Raw genomic sequence first — 17,166 nt, forward strand, 5'->3', positions numbered from 1 at the left:
ATCTGACTACTAGATTAAAGAAAAACAAAACAACACAAGGTAAAGTGAAGTATTTAAACTGGTCAAATACTGTCATACCACAAATTAAACATTTACAATATCAGCCTGACAATGGTGTTAATAAAGCTGTCACGTACAGATATGTGGGACAGGGCTTCTATTGTAATAAAACACACGTGCTGAATGAATACATTTGCATTTGCCCTGCAAATGAAATGGAAAAAGGAGAGGGCTGAAGTCTTATCTTACTTGCCTGCTGAAACTCAACACATCTTAGTATTCCATCTACATTTAAAAGCTCATGAAAAATGTAGACCAGCACTCTTATTAGCAAACATCTCCTAGATGTAGCAAAGACTGACTTTTGGTGGGTCATTGATTGCAGTGTTTTGGACAAACATAGCAGCCATCCACATGTGACATTTTATCAATTAGCTTGTGACCTTCACAAAATAGGAACGGTGAGCAAAAAAAAAGAGAGACAATCTAATTGCTTGTTTTCTGTTGACAAAGTCAGCATTGTTGAGCATATTACTTATGCCTGCAACATAAGCATCTCTCACAGAACATCCATCCATCCATTTTCTGTACCGCTTATCCTCACTAGGGTTGCGGGCGCGCACCTGACTCTGGGCGAGAGGCGGGGCCCTCAGAATTGTGAGGCAGATATGCTAACCAGTCCACCGTGCTTCCAAAAAAAGCGATCGCATGAATAAGGTGGGAAATTACCTTTTTTCCCCCCCCATCATTGTTCTGTATAAATGGCACTGACACAGAATTGAAGAACAAAGTTGACCCTGCAAATGTTGCTGTCAGGTAAGTATTTTTTGTGTCACACCAGACACTGGCGCTGACATTGTCACAGTTGTGACAATATCCCATATTTTTTTAAAGGCAAATGGGGACAAATGCCTGGTCTTCTGTTATTCTGAGGCAACAGTTTTTGCAGGATCGCAATAATAATAATAAGAAATAAAATAAAAAAAATAAGAATTTTCTTGCTAATGAAATTCACGGCTCTTTTGGCCAAGTGACACAATTTTCACTCAATTAACGAAATAACATACACATATTAAATCTCTTAATTAAGAACTAATATATTAACATATAACAATAATACAAATATTGTAAAAATATGTAATACCTTATGTGAACAAAAAGATTGAGTAACTAATGAATGACATTCTCTAACTTGAAGTGTCAACCTTTTTTGGGGAAGATTTACTATTTTGTCCAGGCCAGTTGCGTGCGGTTAAGTCTTTGTGCGCTTCACAGTTACTGTACATGAAATCCATGAAACATTAAAACAAAACATAAAGCATGCCTGGTTGCAACACTGCTCTGTGTGTATGAAGAATATTTCTTAAAAACAGTGCACTTTCATTGACTGACGACAAAACCTACCGCACATGCTTACAGTGCACAAGTGCACTCGTGCAAAGACTCATTCATCTGTGATTGTGTACGTCTTTTGTGCGTGTTTGTGTGTGCACTCAGGCTTTGTGTGTATGTTTTGATCGTTCTCAATTGCTGTGTTCCAGATCTGCACATGTTCCACCAGTAAATGGGTGCAGCGGTGCGTGATCAGCGTGACACAGTTTTGGGCTCGTGCACACAACTGCATGTGAGCATGACTGCGCTCATCTTCACTCAATAATGCACAGTCCTTGAGAATGTATGTGTTGTAGGAACATACAGAATGCAAAGAGCATTAAATCGTGAGCCAAAACTCAAAGTTGAAGACTTGACATGCTGACTGTTGAGAATTACATTTTGGATACAGATCAGTCATGTGTAGTGCAACCTTAGCCTATGGGGCATTCCTAACTACCATAAAACAAGCTACTGCAAATTATGAAGGATGGGCATCGCTTAATGATGGAAACAATTTTTCTTTAAGGACTGGATTTTTATTCCTGTATTTTGTCCATCCAGATTATTATTATGTTTTTTTTTTTAAAGAGTTGAGAATAACAAACCACTTACTTTATGACCGCTACTACTTCTACTTAAGTACCTAAACCCATGTTCAGCTGCTTAAAGCAATACATAAAGATTGAAACATTAAAACTGGTGTACACTTTTGAACTGAACTATGACTGTCATTAGTATGTCAACTGTTTCCTGGCGTCTGATGCTAAGTATTTCCACCGAGATGTCTCCGATCCCGTCTGCCTGCCTCTTATAAGCTACACGTGTCGTGCCTCAGGCGACACTTAACGGTTTGTACATCAGTGAGTCTCACTGGCCTAAGGAAGAGAACCTTTGTTCATCTCTACTCGTACTAACTCAAGCAGTGAAAGTGTGTGTGACTTCCATTTTGTGTGTCCCCATTCTGCCCATTTCTCAAAAGCATGTAATGTATGTTTGCGTCATTGCTCCTGCAATGGAATTTCAGTCTTTCCGACTGATCGTTTAGTCCAGCTTAGAGGTGCGCAAGGCTTGCGTGCATACACAGGTCAATGCATGAAGGAGACGGTCAGGGCAATTATCCTAGTTAGTGGCGGAGTGAGTGGGGTCTACTAGACTAAAATGAATTGTCAGACATTCTGACGTAAGTTCCTGGTGGAAGAACGGACAAAGTGAAATACAAAAATCCCACAAACGTAACTTGAGGGAGAGGAAATACCAAGTAAGTGATGAAAAGATGAGGAAGGGGATAGTGAGAAAAGGATCACATAAATCACTTGCAAGAGCCTCCTTTGATCAATGCTTCTAACCTGCTTGTTTCTCTCTTTCTGGCCTCCTGTGTCAATGCATGCTAACAACCTGACTGGGATTAAACTGTCACTCAACAGGTTAGACCTCTATTTTATCTCCACCTCAACAAAATGTCAATATTTAGGATCAATTTACCGTTTCCGACTAGAGGCAATAAGCAAGGTGAAAGCATATTTATTATTTATTTATCCAGTTCCAGCTGACCAGCTGTCCAACAGTATTTTCAGAGCCTCTCGACTGGACAATACGCATTAGTAGCTTGACATTTAGTCACTGCTCCATTAAACCTGAGGTGTACAGTATATAGTATCAGTGAAACTATGAGCTCTCTGCCACTTCCTAATCATGTGCTCTTTTCAGGGTATTTAGATAAGCTCTAGATCAACCCAATCCATGAATCAGCAAAATACAATTAATAGATATGTGTGTGTGTATTCCTCTGAGTGTTAGTGGGTGAGGGGCAAGTGTGAGGGTTTGGAATGAGAAGCAGGTTGGGGTTTTTTGACACAGAGGAAAATGAGAAAAAGCCCCTGACTGGTTCAAATCCTGTTCAATAGAAGGATTAAGTTTCTTTTTCTTTACTCCTGCTTACCACAAAATTCAGGGGGAGGAACCCCCAGAGGAAGAAAAAAAAACTAAGTGAAATGAAAAGAAAAGCCAGAGAATGACATGGGCACATAATTAAAAGTCGAATAGCACAATCCAGGAGAAAGATGCCAGTTAAGTGACTGGAAGCATAGTGAAAAAAACACTCAACACCTACTTTCTAGAAACACAAACATCACTGCACCTGCTCAAATTATTTTAAAGCACTTCTACTAACAGCATCTCCTTGGTGGTGAGAAGAGAGCTGTGGTATCGACCCAAAACAAGAGAAATTATAAGCCGTTTCACATTATGTACTCGAGCAGTCTGTTGGGCTCGAGGGTATTATTGTGAGTATGCACGTGATGAGGTGCTAGCAGTTGTCGACAATCCAGTCTGTCAGCTCTGCACAAATGCATGCCTGCTGTCAAGTGTAAGGAGGCAAAGGAAGGATGGAAGTAGGGAGGGAGCAGAGTGGCAAAAAAACTGAAAAACTGAAGTGGAATGGAGAAGTTGTGGTTTCCCAGTGGATTAGGAAGTCAAATCCACTGGAAGAGGTGTTCCGAGTGTGAGAATGACATACACACACTTCCTGAAAACTGTCACCAGCGTTGTGTTGTGGTCCCATCAAGATGGCAGGCTACTATCGGTTTTAAGCCTTCTAATACACCAATCCTGTTCTGGCAGCCAAAAAAAAGTCAATCTGATCATCTTCTCTGCTTAAATGGAGCTTCACTTTTTGCTCAAGTGTTTATGTTGTGTGTTTGTCAATCTGTTCGCGGGGCCACTGACCTTTCAGAAGACCCGTTTAAATGTTGCTCCAGCACATGAAAAAATATAATTTAAGAGCTTGACATGGTCTTTGCAGAGTGGTTTGTAACAGCTTTCATCTAAACTCTACAGCTTTAATAAACAAAACTAGACGTAGTGTTCTTAGTTTTAAATGGTACATTTCCTACTACGCCTATCACCAAACAAATCTGAAATGAAAGCCCTTAAAGTCACATATGCAAATGACACAATGCAAAATGTTTTTCTTACAAATGGATATATATATCCAGCAGAGACCATCTGGACGTTAACCTCACACCCTCCCTGGCTTTTCCCCCCTTAAAAAGTCCGGGGACTCACACAGAGTGGGGCAAGGAATCTGTCAGTGAGACCCTGAAGCCAAAATACTGTCAGAGCACACCTCAATTGACATCACTGCATCATTCTCGCTGGCGGTTCACTTGCTTTTAGCACCTCTGTGCTCTGTTTGGTAGGGTTTGAAATACTCCCCTTCACCTCACCTCCTTCCAATATTCAAGATATTTTTCCTCCCACACTCACCCAACAATTTTGGACATCCTTCATTAATGCATCAGTGCATGAATATTAGAGACAATTTTGCCATCTACAGCCCGAGGTCTATATTATTCCATTTGACAATAACAATAACTGTCGCTTCTCTTTTCTTCATGTCCACTGTTATATTTTTTACTTTGTTTGGTTTTCTCACATGGACAGACAAAATCAAAAGTTACCCACAGTGGCTGTGGACCTGCCTCCTGTCGATGACTGGAAGTAGACAGGCGCTGGCTGTGAACAGACGAACTGAGGCGGCCGTAATGCTCTCCCCGCTAATCACTGAAAAGAGAGTTAGGAAAGAAGCACCCTCCTCTCACACTCTCTGCCTTTCATTCATTTGTTCCTTCATCCATGTCCATCCAGTCTTCAGTAAGGAGGACCGGACAAAGCTGATAATGGCATTCCCCCTCACGTTCATTTCCCCTCCTCCTCCTCCAGCCCGATCTTTTTCTACCCTTATTCATCTCGTCTTTTGCTTCCCTCCCATTTAGCGCTGCAATTATATTGGATATGCACTTGTCCACCTCCTTCAAATCTTTTCTTTTTATAGCCCACTAACATCATCATTCATTAACTTCTCCTTTCTGTGTTTGGTGTATCTACAACTATTATTTTAACGTCATTTTTATTCTTATAGGCTCGAAAGCTATAAAGAAATTCTGTATTTCTCTTTGGCAGAAGTTACAATGCAGGACTAAAGCACCCAAGTACAATTTAGTGCCTATCACATTTTTTAAATTGTCTTTTTACATGCATTTTCAAGCATTTACAATTACTGCACACTTTAAACAACCTGAATGTGCACACACAAAAATTGGACGTAAACTACACAAGTGATATCTACATCATGACCTCTAAATTCTTGATCGTTAACATGTTTTATACTGTAAGTAAAATGTTTTTTTTGGTGTTTTTTTTAAACAGATGAGAGACATTACCTCCAGAATATAGTATGCCAAAATAAAAAAGAAAGCTCACTGAGTATTTACACTGAAATATCTCAAATTATGAACCTAGTTGGACTATATTCCACTCTTCCATTTCACATGCACTCATTATCCTGTTCCCCTCCCCTCATGTGTGCCTTCTTCCATTCCTGCCCTTCCTTCCCTGCCTATTTAACTGCCATGGCAACAGGTGATGTGTCAGCTCCAGCAGGCCCTTCTCTCTTGGAGAATAACAGGGTAAAGGACAAACATGTTCACACAATGCAGGACTTCCTTGAAAGGCTGAAACCATGCAACAGTATATAGCATACATGGAGGTGCAGTGAGAGAGTAAGAGAAGCCGAGCGGAGGAGGTTATTTGAAATGATAGAGATGTAGCTGTAGCGGTGCAGAATCGCTGAAAATGGCGATGAATCTGATCACACCCAGGCTGACGACAATCCAAGATGCCTTAGTGAGCCCATCTGCTGATAAGTCTAGATTCTGTCTTTGTGAGCGGAAGAGAAATAATGTGTAGGGTGATGAATAATGAACAGCAGCAATTTTGCAACATTGTGATTTGCTGTAATGTTCTCAGCCAGTAAATAAAACTGATATTTATGTCATGTGTTGGTTTGACACAAGGTTCGATTTATCATGATGTGCTGAAGCCAATATAGAGTTAATCAGTTACTTGATGACTCTTTAATGCTGTAAAGCTGGGTCATATTCAGGGCTGCAGTTGTAGTATTTTTAAGATGCACTTGACTTCTGTTATTGATGTTGAATGTGTGACTCTATTAGAATCTATGAAAGAACTATTTTGCTGGTAAGTGCACAGTTGCAAGCAGCAGGGGAAAGACCTGGGCGATATGGTCTTAAAATAAAAAAAATTTCCCAACAAAAATCCGATTTCTTATTTTGATTTTCATCAAAGCACACCTCTTTACCTCTTGTGGGATTTGCTTTATTTCTCCTATAAAAAACAATTAATTTACAATCACATGAACTGTCAAAATGCATGGCTCCACTAGTCCATCCATATCTCTTGTTGAAGAGTAATGGCACACCTCCTCCAGCTCGATCACATAGATGCACCTTTATCATGTACAGCTGTACTGGTGGGGCAACTAAGGCCATCTTGGCAGAATATTTGCGGCTTGGAAACGCATACCTCAGGCCAAACGTTTCCAACATGTTTATTAATCACTGCTTTTGCAACGCATAAATGGGCAGCATGTCTTTAGCAATGTCCATTGACTCGATTACCATCCACTGGGCTTTTCTTTTGTCATACAGAAAACAATGTGAAGTTTATTCTGCTCATGTTGTCCGTTTATTAGCAGGAGTTCAAATCGCTAGTCGCTTTTTTGAAAAATAGTCGCTAGAGTGGTCTGAAAATTCAAAAAATTGCTAAGATGGCAACACTGATGTTTTTAGTGTAAGCGGTGCATGTCAGTGGAAGGGAGCTGCTAAGAAAATCAATTAGCTGCAGAACACAGCAAATGTTCTAACAATTGGAGTTGCCTTGTTGTTGACTATTTTTACATGAGAAACAGAGACATGACAGTGAGGATGCAAGTTTGACGTTGTGGTTACCTGTAAGGGTTAAGCTTCTCACACCAGTATGCACACATACAAACACGCACACGCACGCAGTAATTTTCTAGTCTGGGCCATGGGTCATGGATAATCTCTATTTATGTGTTTAACCATAGCTGAACACTGCGGTGCTCCACTTACAGTAGAATAAAGTGGACAACAGCACAGTCCATTAGTACAAAAAGCATACAGCTATTATTCAGAAATATGATGACGTGAACCATGGGTGGACATATTGCAATTGAGATCTTTTAATGTTGAAAGCATGATAAGGGTGACTTGACTACAATCAATACAAATTGGAAATATTCATCCAGTAACATGTTTAACATTTGCTGGTGGTAGCCAGGCACCTAATTTAAAGTAATAATTTAAATATAATTTGAAATAATATTTATCTATATATCTATAACTATCTCTATATAGATATATATATATATAGCTATATATCTATTTATCTATATCTATCTATCTATATATATATATATATATATATATAATCTATATCTATATCTATATATACATATATAATACTTGACTTCAGCGACTGACTAGTTGAAATAGTAGAATAAATATACTCTTGTACAAGGTACAGTACATGTCAATGTAATGCATCTGGAACATGTGCTGTAGATGAGATGATGAATTCAAGAGTTAAGATTGTATTGGAAAGCAGTAATTGACAGCGAGCCATGGTGTGCAGCAGAACGGTGTTTCAGCCGTGAAAAAGCTCAACAATGTCTCCCTAAATCTCGCTTAACTTGCCATTGTGGGGCTGGATAAGCAGCAGTGGCAGCTATGCCGATGGGAACAGTCGGCCAAAAAAGCAGCACCAGGCAGCGCCTTTGTTCTGGGCATAAATAAATGATTGCTTCATTTGGGCTGGCAGCTTCAATAGACTCTGTGAGAATGAGCATGATAATCAAGAGTTCAACGGGAATAAACAAGAACATTTAAACGGGATGAGGACCTGTCTGTCCTTGCTTCGGTGAATAGTGCACCTCTTCAGATGTACCCGACGCACGCACACGCACACACACATCACGAAGAAAACGGCTCACACGTTTTAAAACTCAATTCTTTCATACACAATGGGATAAAAGACACAGCAGACCACACTTCGACACAACAAGTCGTGAACTCTCTCACACAAGCTCTCTCTCTGTTGCGGGGACGTCGTGGCCCCGGGGTGGCCCTTCTTAAGCCTAGCAAGTTGTATTTTGAAGGACAGGCTCCATGCTGAGGGAAAGACAAACACCGGAGACAGTAGGGCTCTAAAGACTTTACACAACCTGTCACTCTGCCACTGTTTTTTTTTTCTTTTTTCTTTCTTGTTTAGTCCTTAAATTCACTTTTTGGTCCAACACACAAAGAATTACCTTTCAATCACTTTGTCCTTTTCCCCTTACGCATCTTTTAAGGCCTCTGTAATACTTCAACAACAGATTTTCCATTCAACTACAATGCAAACCAACAAAATATCTCAACGATCTGAATTTGAAATAGGAAATCAAGAGTGACACTGACTGTATATATACTGCCACTGTGAGAGCTCAAAGTATTCCTTTTTGGAAAAAAAAATAAAAAATAAATCTGATCTCTTGAGCTCTTTTGTCTTTCGTAGGCGGAGTTAATGGTCATGGGTGGTCCTGTGGGATAAGAAAAGATCTTAAGTGTCTTTTAACACTGATTTACTACATAACTGCCTGCCTGTCAATCATCCATTTGTATGGGGGGGGGTTATGAGTTGGGTTGAGAATTGTCAATTTAAAGTGCGATAGAAAGAGCACCTGCTCGGCTCAATACTCCTAATGGGGCATCATATTCTTCTTCCAAACCACGTTAGCATGCCATTACTGTCAAATGGCTGCTTGTGTATAATGTAACCAGAACACACCTGAACGAAAGGATGTCTGTCTGAAGTCGCGCACACAGGTATCAAGGTTGGATTTCTGCAGTTACCATATTTATTAAAAAAAAAAAAAAAAAAAAAAAAAAGTTTCACTACTCAATGTGAGAGAAAAAAAGGAATCGGGATGAGGAGGAATAGAATTTCTTCGTAATGTGTCAGTATATTCATGTGGACAACAAGCTCTCATAACGAGACAAGAGACGTGGCGTCTTGTTAACACAACTAGATTAAATTTGGGAATTAGTTTTGTAATGTGTGCTCAAGTAGGTCTACATTTCCTTTTAATTTCCAGCTGCTGGGCAATCTACTGTATGTTGGTTCAAAATATAGTGCGTATCACCAAAATCACATTTTATCTTCCTGAAATGGTTAAAAGACCAGTAGGTAGAAGCTCTGCAAGTTTAACCAATATGTCTAATGCTAATACACATATATATATTTTTTTTTAACTTACAATTTTACAAAACAAACAGAGCACAATATCGATTAAGGTGTCAAATTATAGTTGTTTGCATTTCGTAATAGCAAAACATGATGTAGTAGTTGAATGTTATGGTTGATTAATTTCTGACTTCTCTGTGTATACAAAGGTGTTTTCGTTCTAACTGGTAAAATTAGAGCTCACTGAAATCGGAAGAGTCTGCATTAAAGCACTTTATGATGCATAACGATGATTTGGAGTGGTGAAATAAATTTAAGCACTGCAAATGTGTTAAGTATACAACGGAAAAGATGACTCCACAGCACAATTTATTGAGTTTAAACGTTCTTGACAAAAAATATATTAATCCACCTACCACAGATTGTTGATATTACCCATAAAATACAATTCCCTATTCCCTAAATTAAATTTCAAAATGTGTCTTTTTGTGTGCGTGTGCAAGTAAATGCTCTTAAAAACTTAATTGGCAGGGAATCTCACATATTACTCAACTGAGCAGCTTCTATAATTCCTGATTATAAAAATACAATCAAGATAAAGCTCCAACATACAAAGTACACTACATTGAAGTGAATTACATCCTCTGGGAAACATAAAATACCATGGCAGATGGGTGGACTGGTCGTGCTGACGTATTCCCAAAGACTGAATTTCACCATTTGCACAGCCAGCCATCATTATAGAGGCACTTAGCCTTTTAGCTTGAAGTGTCTCGCACCCTTTCGCTCAGGTTTTACAGACAATTGTGGCAGGATTGTGGGTGGTAAAAATCACCGTCTTCATTGTGGAACTGAGAAAGCGATTAGCAGCAAGTTAGCGGGAGTGATGGATGGCAGCTGGCACCATTAACCTCTCTGTCACTCTCTCTCTCTCTCTCACACACACACACACACACACACACAGGAAGTACCAGTGTACAGTTAGCCTTTAGCAAGGCTTGTCTGTGAAACACAAAAACCGCTCTGTAAAACAACTTGCATGAACGCTAAATAAACGTGGCTTAACATGTTAACCAGGGGGAAAGATCTATTTCACCACTGAAATCATATCAGGATTTAAAATTCATGCAACTTTGTGTAAATAGGTAACTTAAATCCATATCACCTTACTGTAACATGGTATGAGAATAAGTTGATTTTTCACCAGGAGTTCAACATGAAAGCGACACACATGAAAAATAATCATACATTATTTCATCACTCAGAAAGGATTACAGTAGCTGCCATCAGTGGTTTCACAATTTGCCAATGGATGTAGGAAGGTTTTTTTTTCAAAATGCATACAAACGTGAACAATCATCAATTGTCGGTCAATTTTGTTTTACTGTTGTTATAATGTTCCTTTTCTGAAAAGCTGTGTTACATTCACGGCAGATGTAATGAGACATACACCTTGAAAAAAAGTTCCACTTTGTTTCATCAGTCCATAAAAGTCTCTCAAAAGTCTTGGGAATCATTCAGATGTTATTTATTTATTTATTTTTTAAATTACAAAAGTAAGTTTGTGTTCTTTTTGGTCAGCAGTGGTATTTGCATTGGAACCTGCCATCTTTGCCCAGTTTCTTCCTCTTTGTTGAGTCATGAACAGTGACCTTAACTGAGGCACAGGAGGCCTGCAGTTCTTTAGATGTTGTCCTTAGTTCCTTTGTGACCTGAATGATTCTTCACTGTGCTCTTGCGGTAGCCACTCCATTTGAGGATAATGACTCACTGTGGTTCGCTGGAATCCTAAAGCTTTAAAAACGGCTTTGTAACCCTTTCCAGACTGATAGATGTCAATTGCTTTATTTCTCATCTGTCCTTAAATTTCTTTGGATTGTAGCATTGTGTTGCAGCTTTTGGCCAACTGCATTTTGTCAAACAGGTTCTATTTAAGTGATTTCCTGATCGAACAGGTCTGGAGGTAATCAGGCTTGGACATGGTCAGTGAAAATGAACCAAAAGGTGATTAGCTAAAATTATTTCATGATTTAACAAGGGGGACAATAACTTTTTCACACAGTGCCAGGTAGTTTTGAATAGTTTTCTTCCCTCAAGAAATGGGTTTATGGTTGAACCAAATAAAACAAAGAAAATCACCCATCGTGTATTTAACCTAACTTTGCCTTATGAAAGTTTTATAGCATAATGCTAACACATAATGGGAAATGCCATAGATAGGTTAACCAAGGTAGAAATGAAATAGTAGAAACATAGGAACACATGCAGACAGACAAAAGTACTCACAGGCATAAATTCTTTATTGTCCCCAAAAAGGTTAGGTATACACACAACGACTACTATTTCGGCAGCATGACAGTCTTCTGCGTTATATCATCAAATTTACGTGGAGTACATCTAAGTATTATACTGCCCCCTGGTGGCAAAGGAACACACACCAGACACACAATGCTTATGTAAAGCATGAAATTATGATCTTTACATTTTATTAAATTATTACTGCATGTTTTTAATGAAGTACAATACTGTCCAACACTTTTTTCTTTTTTGGCATTTTCGGGGGCTGGAATGGAATAATAGCATTTCTATTCATTTCAATGGGGAAAGATGATTTGAGATGAGAGTGTTTTGAGTTACAAGCGTGGCCACGGTAGGAATTAAACTTGTCAAGGGAAGGCACAACTGTAGTAAACGCTGTTACTTTTAACACATGGTGATCATGATGGTCAGCAATACTTTGTGAGAAAGCACATTTAAACAAGAAATGTATGGACAAAGATGACCAATTGTTTATGCATGTACCAGAGAAGTTGTTCAACAAAACAATAAGATTGCAATAACACAAGGTAAAATCAAATTAAACAATGAAAATTAAGTGAAGATACTGACCCATGTTAAATAGATGTTTGTAAACTCTACACAGTTATTCTGTAGCTCATGGCCTCAAAGAGGTACTATTGAATTTCTTGCAGGGCTCCCAGCAGGAGTACCGTTTCTGGTCGAACAGAGCTGAGCAGGAATGCTAGCAAGGTTCAAGTTGCGGCTTGGCCATTTTCAGAGAGCCGCCTCTTTCTATAGCTGCAGGGACACGAAGTGTCTGTTACAAGGGTACCTCGTCATGTGGGTCAAAGCGAGTTCATTAACAGATGCTCCCCACAGACTCCAGTCAGCCATGTTTGGACATGCCATTGGGGAATTAGCTGTGTTAATTTGCTGATTGAAGTCTTTGACAAAGTGAACAAACGGTGCATGAAACACAGCAACATGCAATACGGAGGACCCAGTCAGTCTCAAGATCAGATTTTGCGAGTTCTTCTCCACATCAACTGAAGCCAAAATGGCCCCAAGATCAAACACAGAAAATACACAACCAAGATTGGCCTTGTCCAAATGTATCTGCTTTTCAGCAAGTGTCATTCAATATGGCAAGTGAACAGCTGGAGGAAGGTTTAATTCAACTGGCTGTATTTGTTATCCTACAGACTATAAACCGCTGCTACATGCTAGACAAAACATAAGCAGTGGGAACTGCATGAAGTCCACAGAAGCTGGATGTTCTCATTCAAACAAACAGGGGTTGCCTGTAATACAGTCTCTTTTGCGTAAGCAGTTTTACTGAGGAGTCTCAAAAGAAAGAATGCATTGCCTTAGGTGTAAAAAAAAATAAAATATATATATATATATATATTTTTTTTTTTTTTTTAACTTCCTGAACAAATAGTAATTAGTGACTATTAATCGGCTACCCCTTGAGCTGCACCTTTCATCTCTAGGAACAAACAAAGGAAGAATAAAGAGGTGTAATATGATATTGATGGATACTGTGCGTATATGATCGCACCCAGGGTCCCTGTTCTCCCACCAACAAATGTTTGGGTAGTTGTCATAGCTTAGGTGGCACTTGTGTGACCGTTCCTCTACGTTTGTCATTCAAGAAAAATCATTAGTACTTCAGCGACTGCACACATTCATCCATGCGTGTCTCCAGCAGCGGTAGCATGTAGCTGGAAGACAGAACTGGAACATGACGACGGCTTTTAAATCTTTCATATTCAATGCCTGACCACAAGTACCTGTACAGCATGTGTGCCTCCATGTATCCAGTTGCCTACATATTGTGCGAGCAGTTACAGTTTGGGGGAATATGCAGTACAACACAATCCGGTACAAAAATGGTTTCTTTGCATTTTTACTGCAGAGACTTCTTGTACTCCGTGTGTTATTTGAAAGTCGACTTTTAATTCTCTATTTGGCGTATACAGTAATTGGGTTGAGAATTAGAGTCATGGGAGTAATGGCTCCACTGCTCACAATAAATTTATACTGAAGAGGCATTATCAAGCTTATAATCTTGAGGACAAAGCAGCTCTGTTTTGCCCGTGTATTTTTCTGATATACTCCCACATTTGCATGCGCTACATTTTGAAGACAAAGCTTTTTTGTTTTAAGACAGTAACAATGATGCGATCATTTTTGAAAATGTTGCACTTTGAGACATCCTTTCTAAAGTTTGCCAAAATGCTTGTAAACGAACAGCCAAAATGACACACTATTTACCCTGTTCTTCATTGAGTACTGTCCTGTTTAAAGCACATAAAATTACTGTATAGATACTGTAAAGTGATCTGACTTCCATGATCTATGTTGATCCATTTTTTATTAAAAATTTGCCTGTTCAACCATGCACACTTTGACCAGTAATAAAATATTACAAATTGTTTTGACAATTTTTACTGATATTTAATCAGGTTACTTTATTTCTTTCTACAGACATTTATGAACATATGTAACTTTCTACTAATTTTGGACCCTTTGTCAACAAACAATGCATTTTGTCTGCTTCAGAACTTTGCATGACTATAAGTGTGTGCATGTTTACCCTTACACTTTTCTTTGGCTTACTGTTACCAATTTCTTTGAATTAAAGAAGTGTAATATTCAGAAATAACTACAGTGATTAGTGAGTCCCATTGGCCAGTATTGTTACCGGTATGTGACTTTCTATGGCTTGGATTGACTGATGAATGGCCTTGTAGTAGCTTAGGCATGGGCTCGACAGCTTGCAAATGTGTTTTTACTTTTGTGTGGACAAATATATTGCTTTAATGCTACTGATGTCAGCGATTTAAAAACAATCTGTATGGATAAATCCTCAGCCTTTTTTTGCTGTGCGAAGCATCACTGTTTTCTCCCAGTATGAATGATGGATGATTTAATTGTGTTTGCAGAGGATATAACAATTCTTCACGATGCAGATCAATACAGAGATGAAAACACAAAACTGCCCTTCCTGGCAAACCCACCAATTTGGTGACTATGAATTGGTTGTGGCTGCATTGTAGAGGATTTTGTTTTCCGCTCTTCACATGTGTAATCACATCTGAGCTCTTGAGCTCTTTTGTTTCCCTTCAGCAGGTGCGTGACACGACAATGTGAAACATTGCAGGCTGTTGCTATACAGTTTTCAACAAACCTACCCATACGCTGTAATTACACTTCCACCGACGCAATACCCTGCGGCTATCCAATTTCGCAGTGTGCTGTGACAAAACCATACAATGCACATACCTCCATGGCGAGTGCGGCTGTCTGCTGGTCGTAGTGGCTCAGGAGGTTGGGCATGAAGGTGGTGTTGTAAGGCAGATCCTGGCACATTCTCAGTCGGATGGGCTCACAGCTGAACTCGCTGTGGCTCTCGATGGCCTCCATGTGTATGGTCCGAGCCGGAGGAGTCGTGAGTAAGAGGAGCAGGAAGAGTGGGATGGGGAAACGGGGAAAACAGACAGTTTGTCTGCAGGAGATCGGTGCAGTCTTGCAGTCTCTCATACATTCACTTTTAAATGATTCCTGCATTGTTAAACAGCAGAGAGGCCAGACTATCAACTGTAGCCTTGAGAGTTGCCGATAATTGGTTTAAGGCTTCTTTGCATTGGAGGCAACAGAGTCCACTGTCAGTGGGGATTTAAAAAGAAGAATCCCACCTCTTAATAAGAGGCACATTATGCAGGAAGATGGAGGCCCCACTGATTGGCGCACCAAGACAAAGCAGCGCAAAAGAAGCCGCCTCTTGTTTTCCACTATTTACTTTCAGCCTTCAGACTGCACCGCCGATTGCTACTGGCTTGCAGAGCATCTTGCAGCATTCTCCACCTCCTGGTTTATTCCTGGGTGACAGAACAGCTCCTCTGGGTTGTCGGTCCCTCTTTTGTCTGCTCACCCTCGCCTCCAGCAACACCTCAACAAAACACACAAGGCCGCGATATCTGTCTCCTCCTCCTTCACCTCCAAATGATTTTTCTCTATCTTCAAGGTCTTTCGCATTCTGGCTTCTTCGAGCAGGTCCTGCAGGTTTAAAAGCCTGCACACATATACACAGACACACACAGACACACACACAGGGGGAGGCTCAGTGATCAAACAAGCTGAATGGGCTTTGTCTCAGGTTGCATTGCTTGGTAAGCCAACCCCTTGTCAACATAACATGGATCTAAAAACAAGATGAAGTCCGGAAGACTATTTGGTGACTAGTAGCATCATGCATCAATGAAGTCACTGCAGCCTGTTGACAAACAGCTCTACTGTGGAGGGGCAGAAATGTTATCAAAATTACCTGGAGCAGACGAAAGCCGGTTTTTAGTTGTATTCAAACTCACCAGGTTTCATCTAATTACGTGGACACCCGCTCCACCACCCCCCGAGTCTTTCGTGTTTGTGTGATGTTGGCCAGGCAACACTGACGCTCCCCTGCGCTGTTTTTTGCACAGTGCAGCTTGGGCATTATTTCCAACCGTTTCCGTTTAAAACAGAAAAATTCATCAAAATCTAACGAACCGTGACGTTAATTAGATGAGAACACCTGCGCCAAACAGGCTTCCGTAGAGCATTCAGCGCGACGCAACTTGTCCAGATAGTTAGCTACCTTTACGCTAATGACAAGAACACCTCTGGTTATTTTTATTTTTTCACCTGGCGTCGAGGTACGCAGTGTAACCTTCTATGGCTCAGCGTAGACTAGTATGAAAGGGCAACCGAGGCACCGCTTCCCCGCTCGGTTCTTCGACGGGTTTGACGAGCCACGCTCTCTCCGTGTTGGAAGCACGTCACTCGTGGGGGCGGCGGCGGCTGTCGCGTGAACGTGTCACCGCCGAGCACGAAACCATTTAAAAGGCGTTTTCGGCGTCAAAGTCGATGGGAGTAATTTCTATTAGAGGTACTCTACCTCGCAATAGAGAGTGGTCCGGGTGCTCCAGAGGCTCCGCTCACTGCGGCGCTCCAGTCGTTGTCCACTGCCGGTTGCCTGCCTGGCTGGCTGCAGCGCGTGCTGCGAGAGCGCGCACTCGACATGAACGCGCACGCCCCCACTGGAGTGGACACACGACGTGGAAGCTTGTTTGCCTTTAGGTCTATATTAAAGCTACATTCTTTTAAAAAATAAAAATAAAAATTATCAATATTAAAAATTGCGCAGTATCAACTGTGGTGAACTGTCAGGGTCACCAAGGCCTTCTCTACTGGTCTAAAAACTTTCTGAAGCACCAACATTTACAACCAAAAATCTAATATTTGGTCCATGAAATTGTATTCCATTTCATTGTATTCTATTCATTTAATCACAATTCTGTTGGCTGCACCGCTACTACAATGTGTATGATTTATTATTTTTTTTGGTCCAATCAGATTTCAGCCTCT

General features: G+C 40.2%; 1 protein-coding gene across 4 annotated transcripts in view; it reads right to left on the reverse strand.

Annotated features, from left to right (window-relative positions):
• LOC133474294 (frizzled-3-like) overlaps nt 1-16,854 on the reverse strand; it is a 39,944-nt gene extending 23,090 nt beyond the window's left edge. For 2 of the 4 annotated variants that reach the window (XM_061765852.1, XM_061765851.1), the window contains exons 1-2: nt 16,697-16,854; nt 15,046-15,835 (exon numbers count right to left, since the gene is read on the reverse strand). In XM_061765852.1, the coding sequence (XP_061621836.1) occupies nt 15,046-15,330 (285 nt within the window). In that variant the 5' untranslated portion in view covers nt 15,331-15,835; nt 16,697-16,854. Of the gene's footprint in view, nt 1-15,045; nt 15,836-16,696 lie in introns of those variants that run through there. The other 2 variants (XM_061765854.1, XM_061765853.1) reach the window with 2 other exon arrangements.
• Between the last annotated feature and the right edge of the window lie 312 nt (nt 16,855-17,166).

The sequence above is a fragment of the Phyllopteryx taeniolatus genome, chromosome 2, assembly GCF_024500385.1.
Source record: "Phyllopteryx taeniolatus isolate TA_2022b chromosome 2, UOR_Ptae_1.2, whole genome shotgun sequence".
NCBI classification, from domain to species: Eukaryota; Metazoa; Chordata; class Actinopteri; order Syngnathiformes; family Syngnathidae; genus Phyllopteryx; species Phyllopteryx taeniolatus.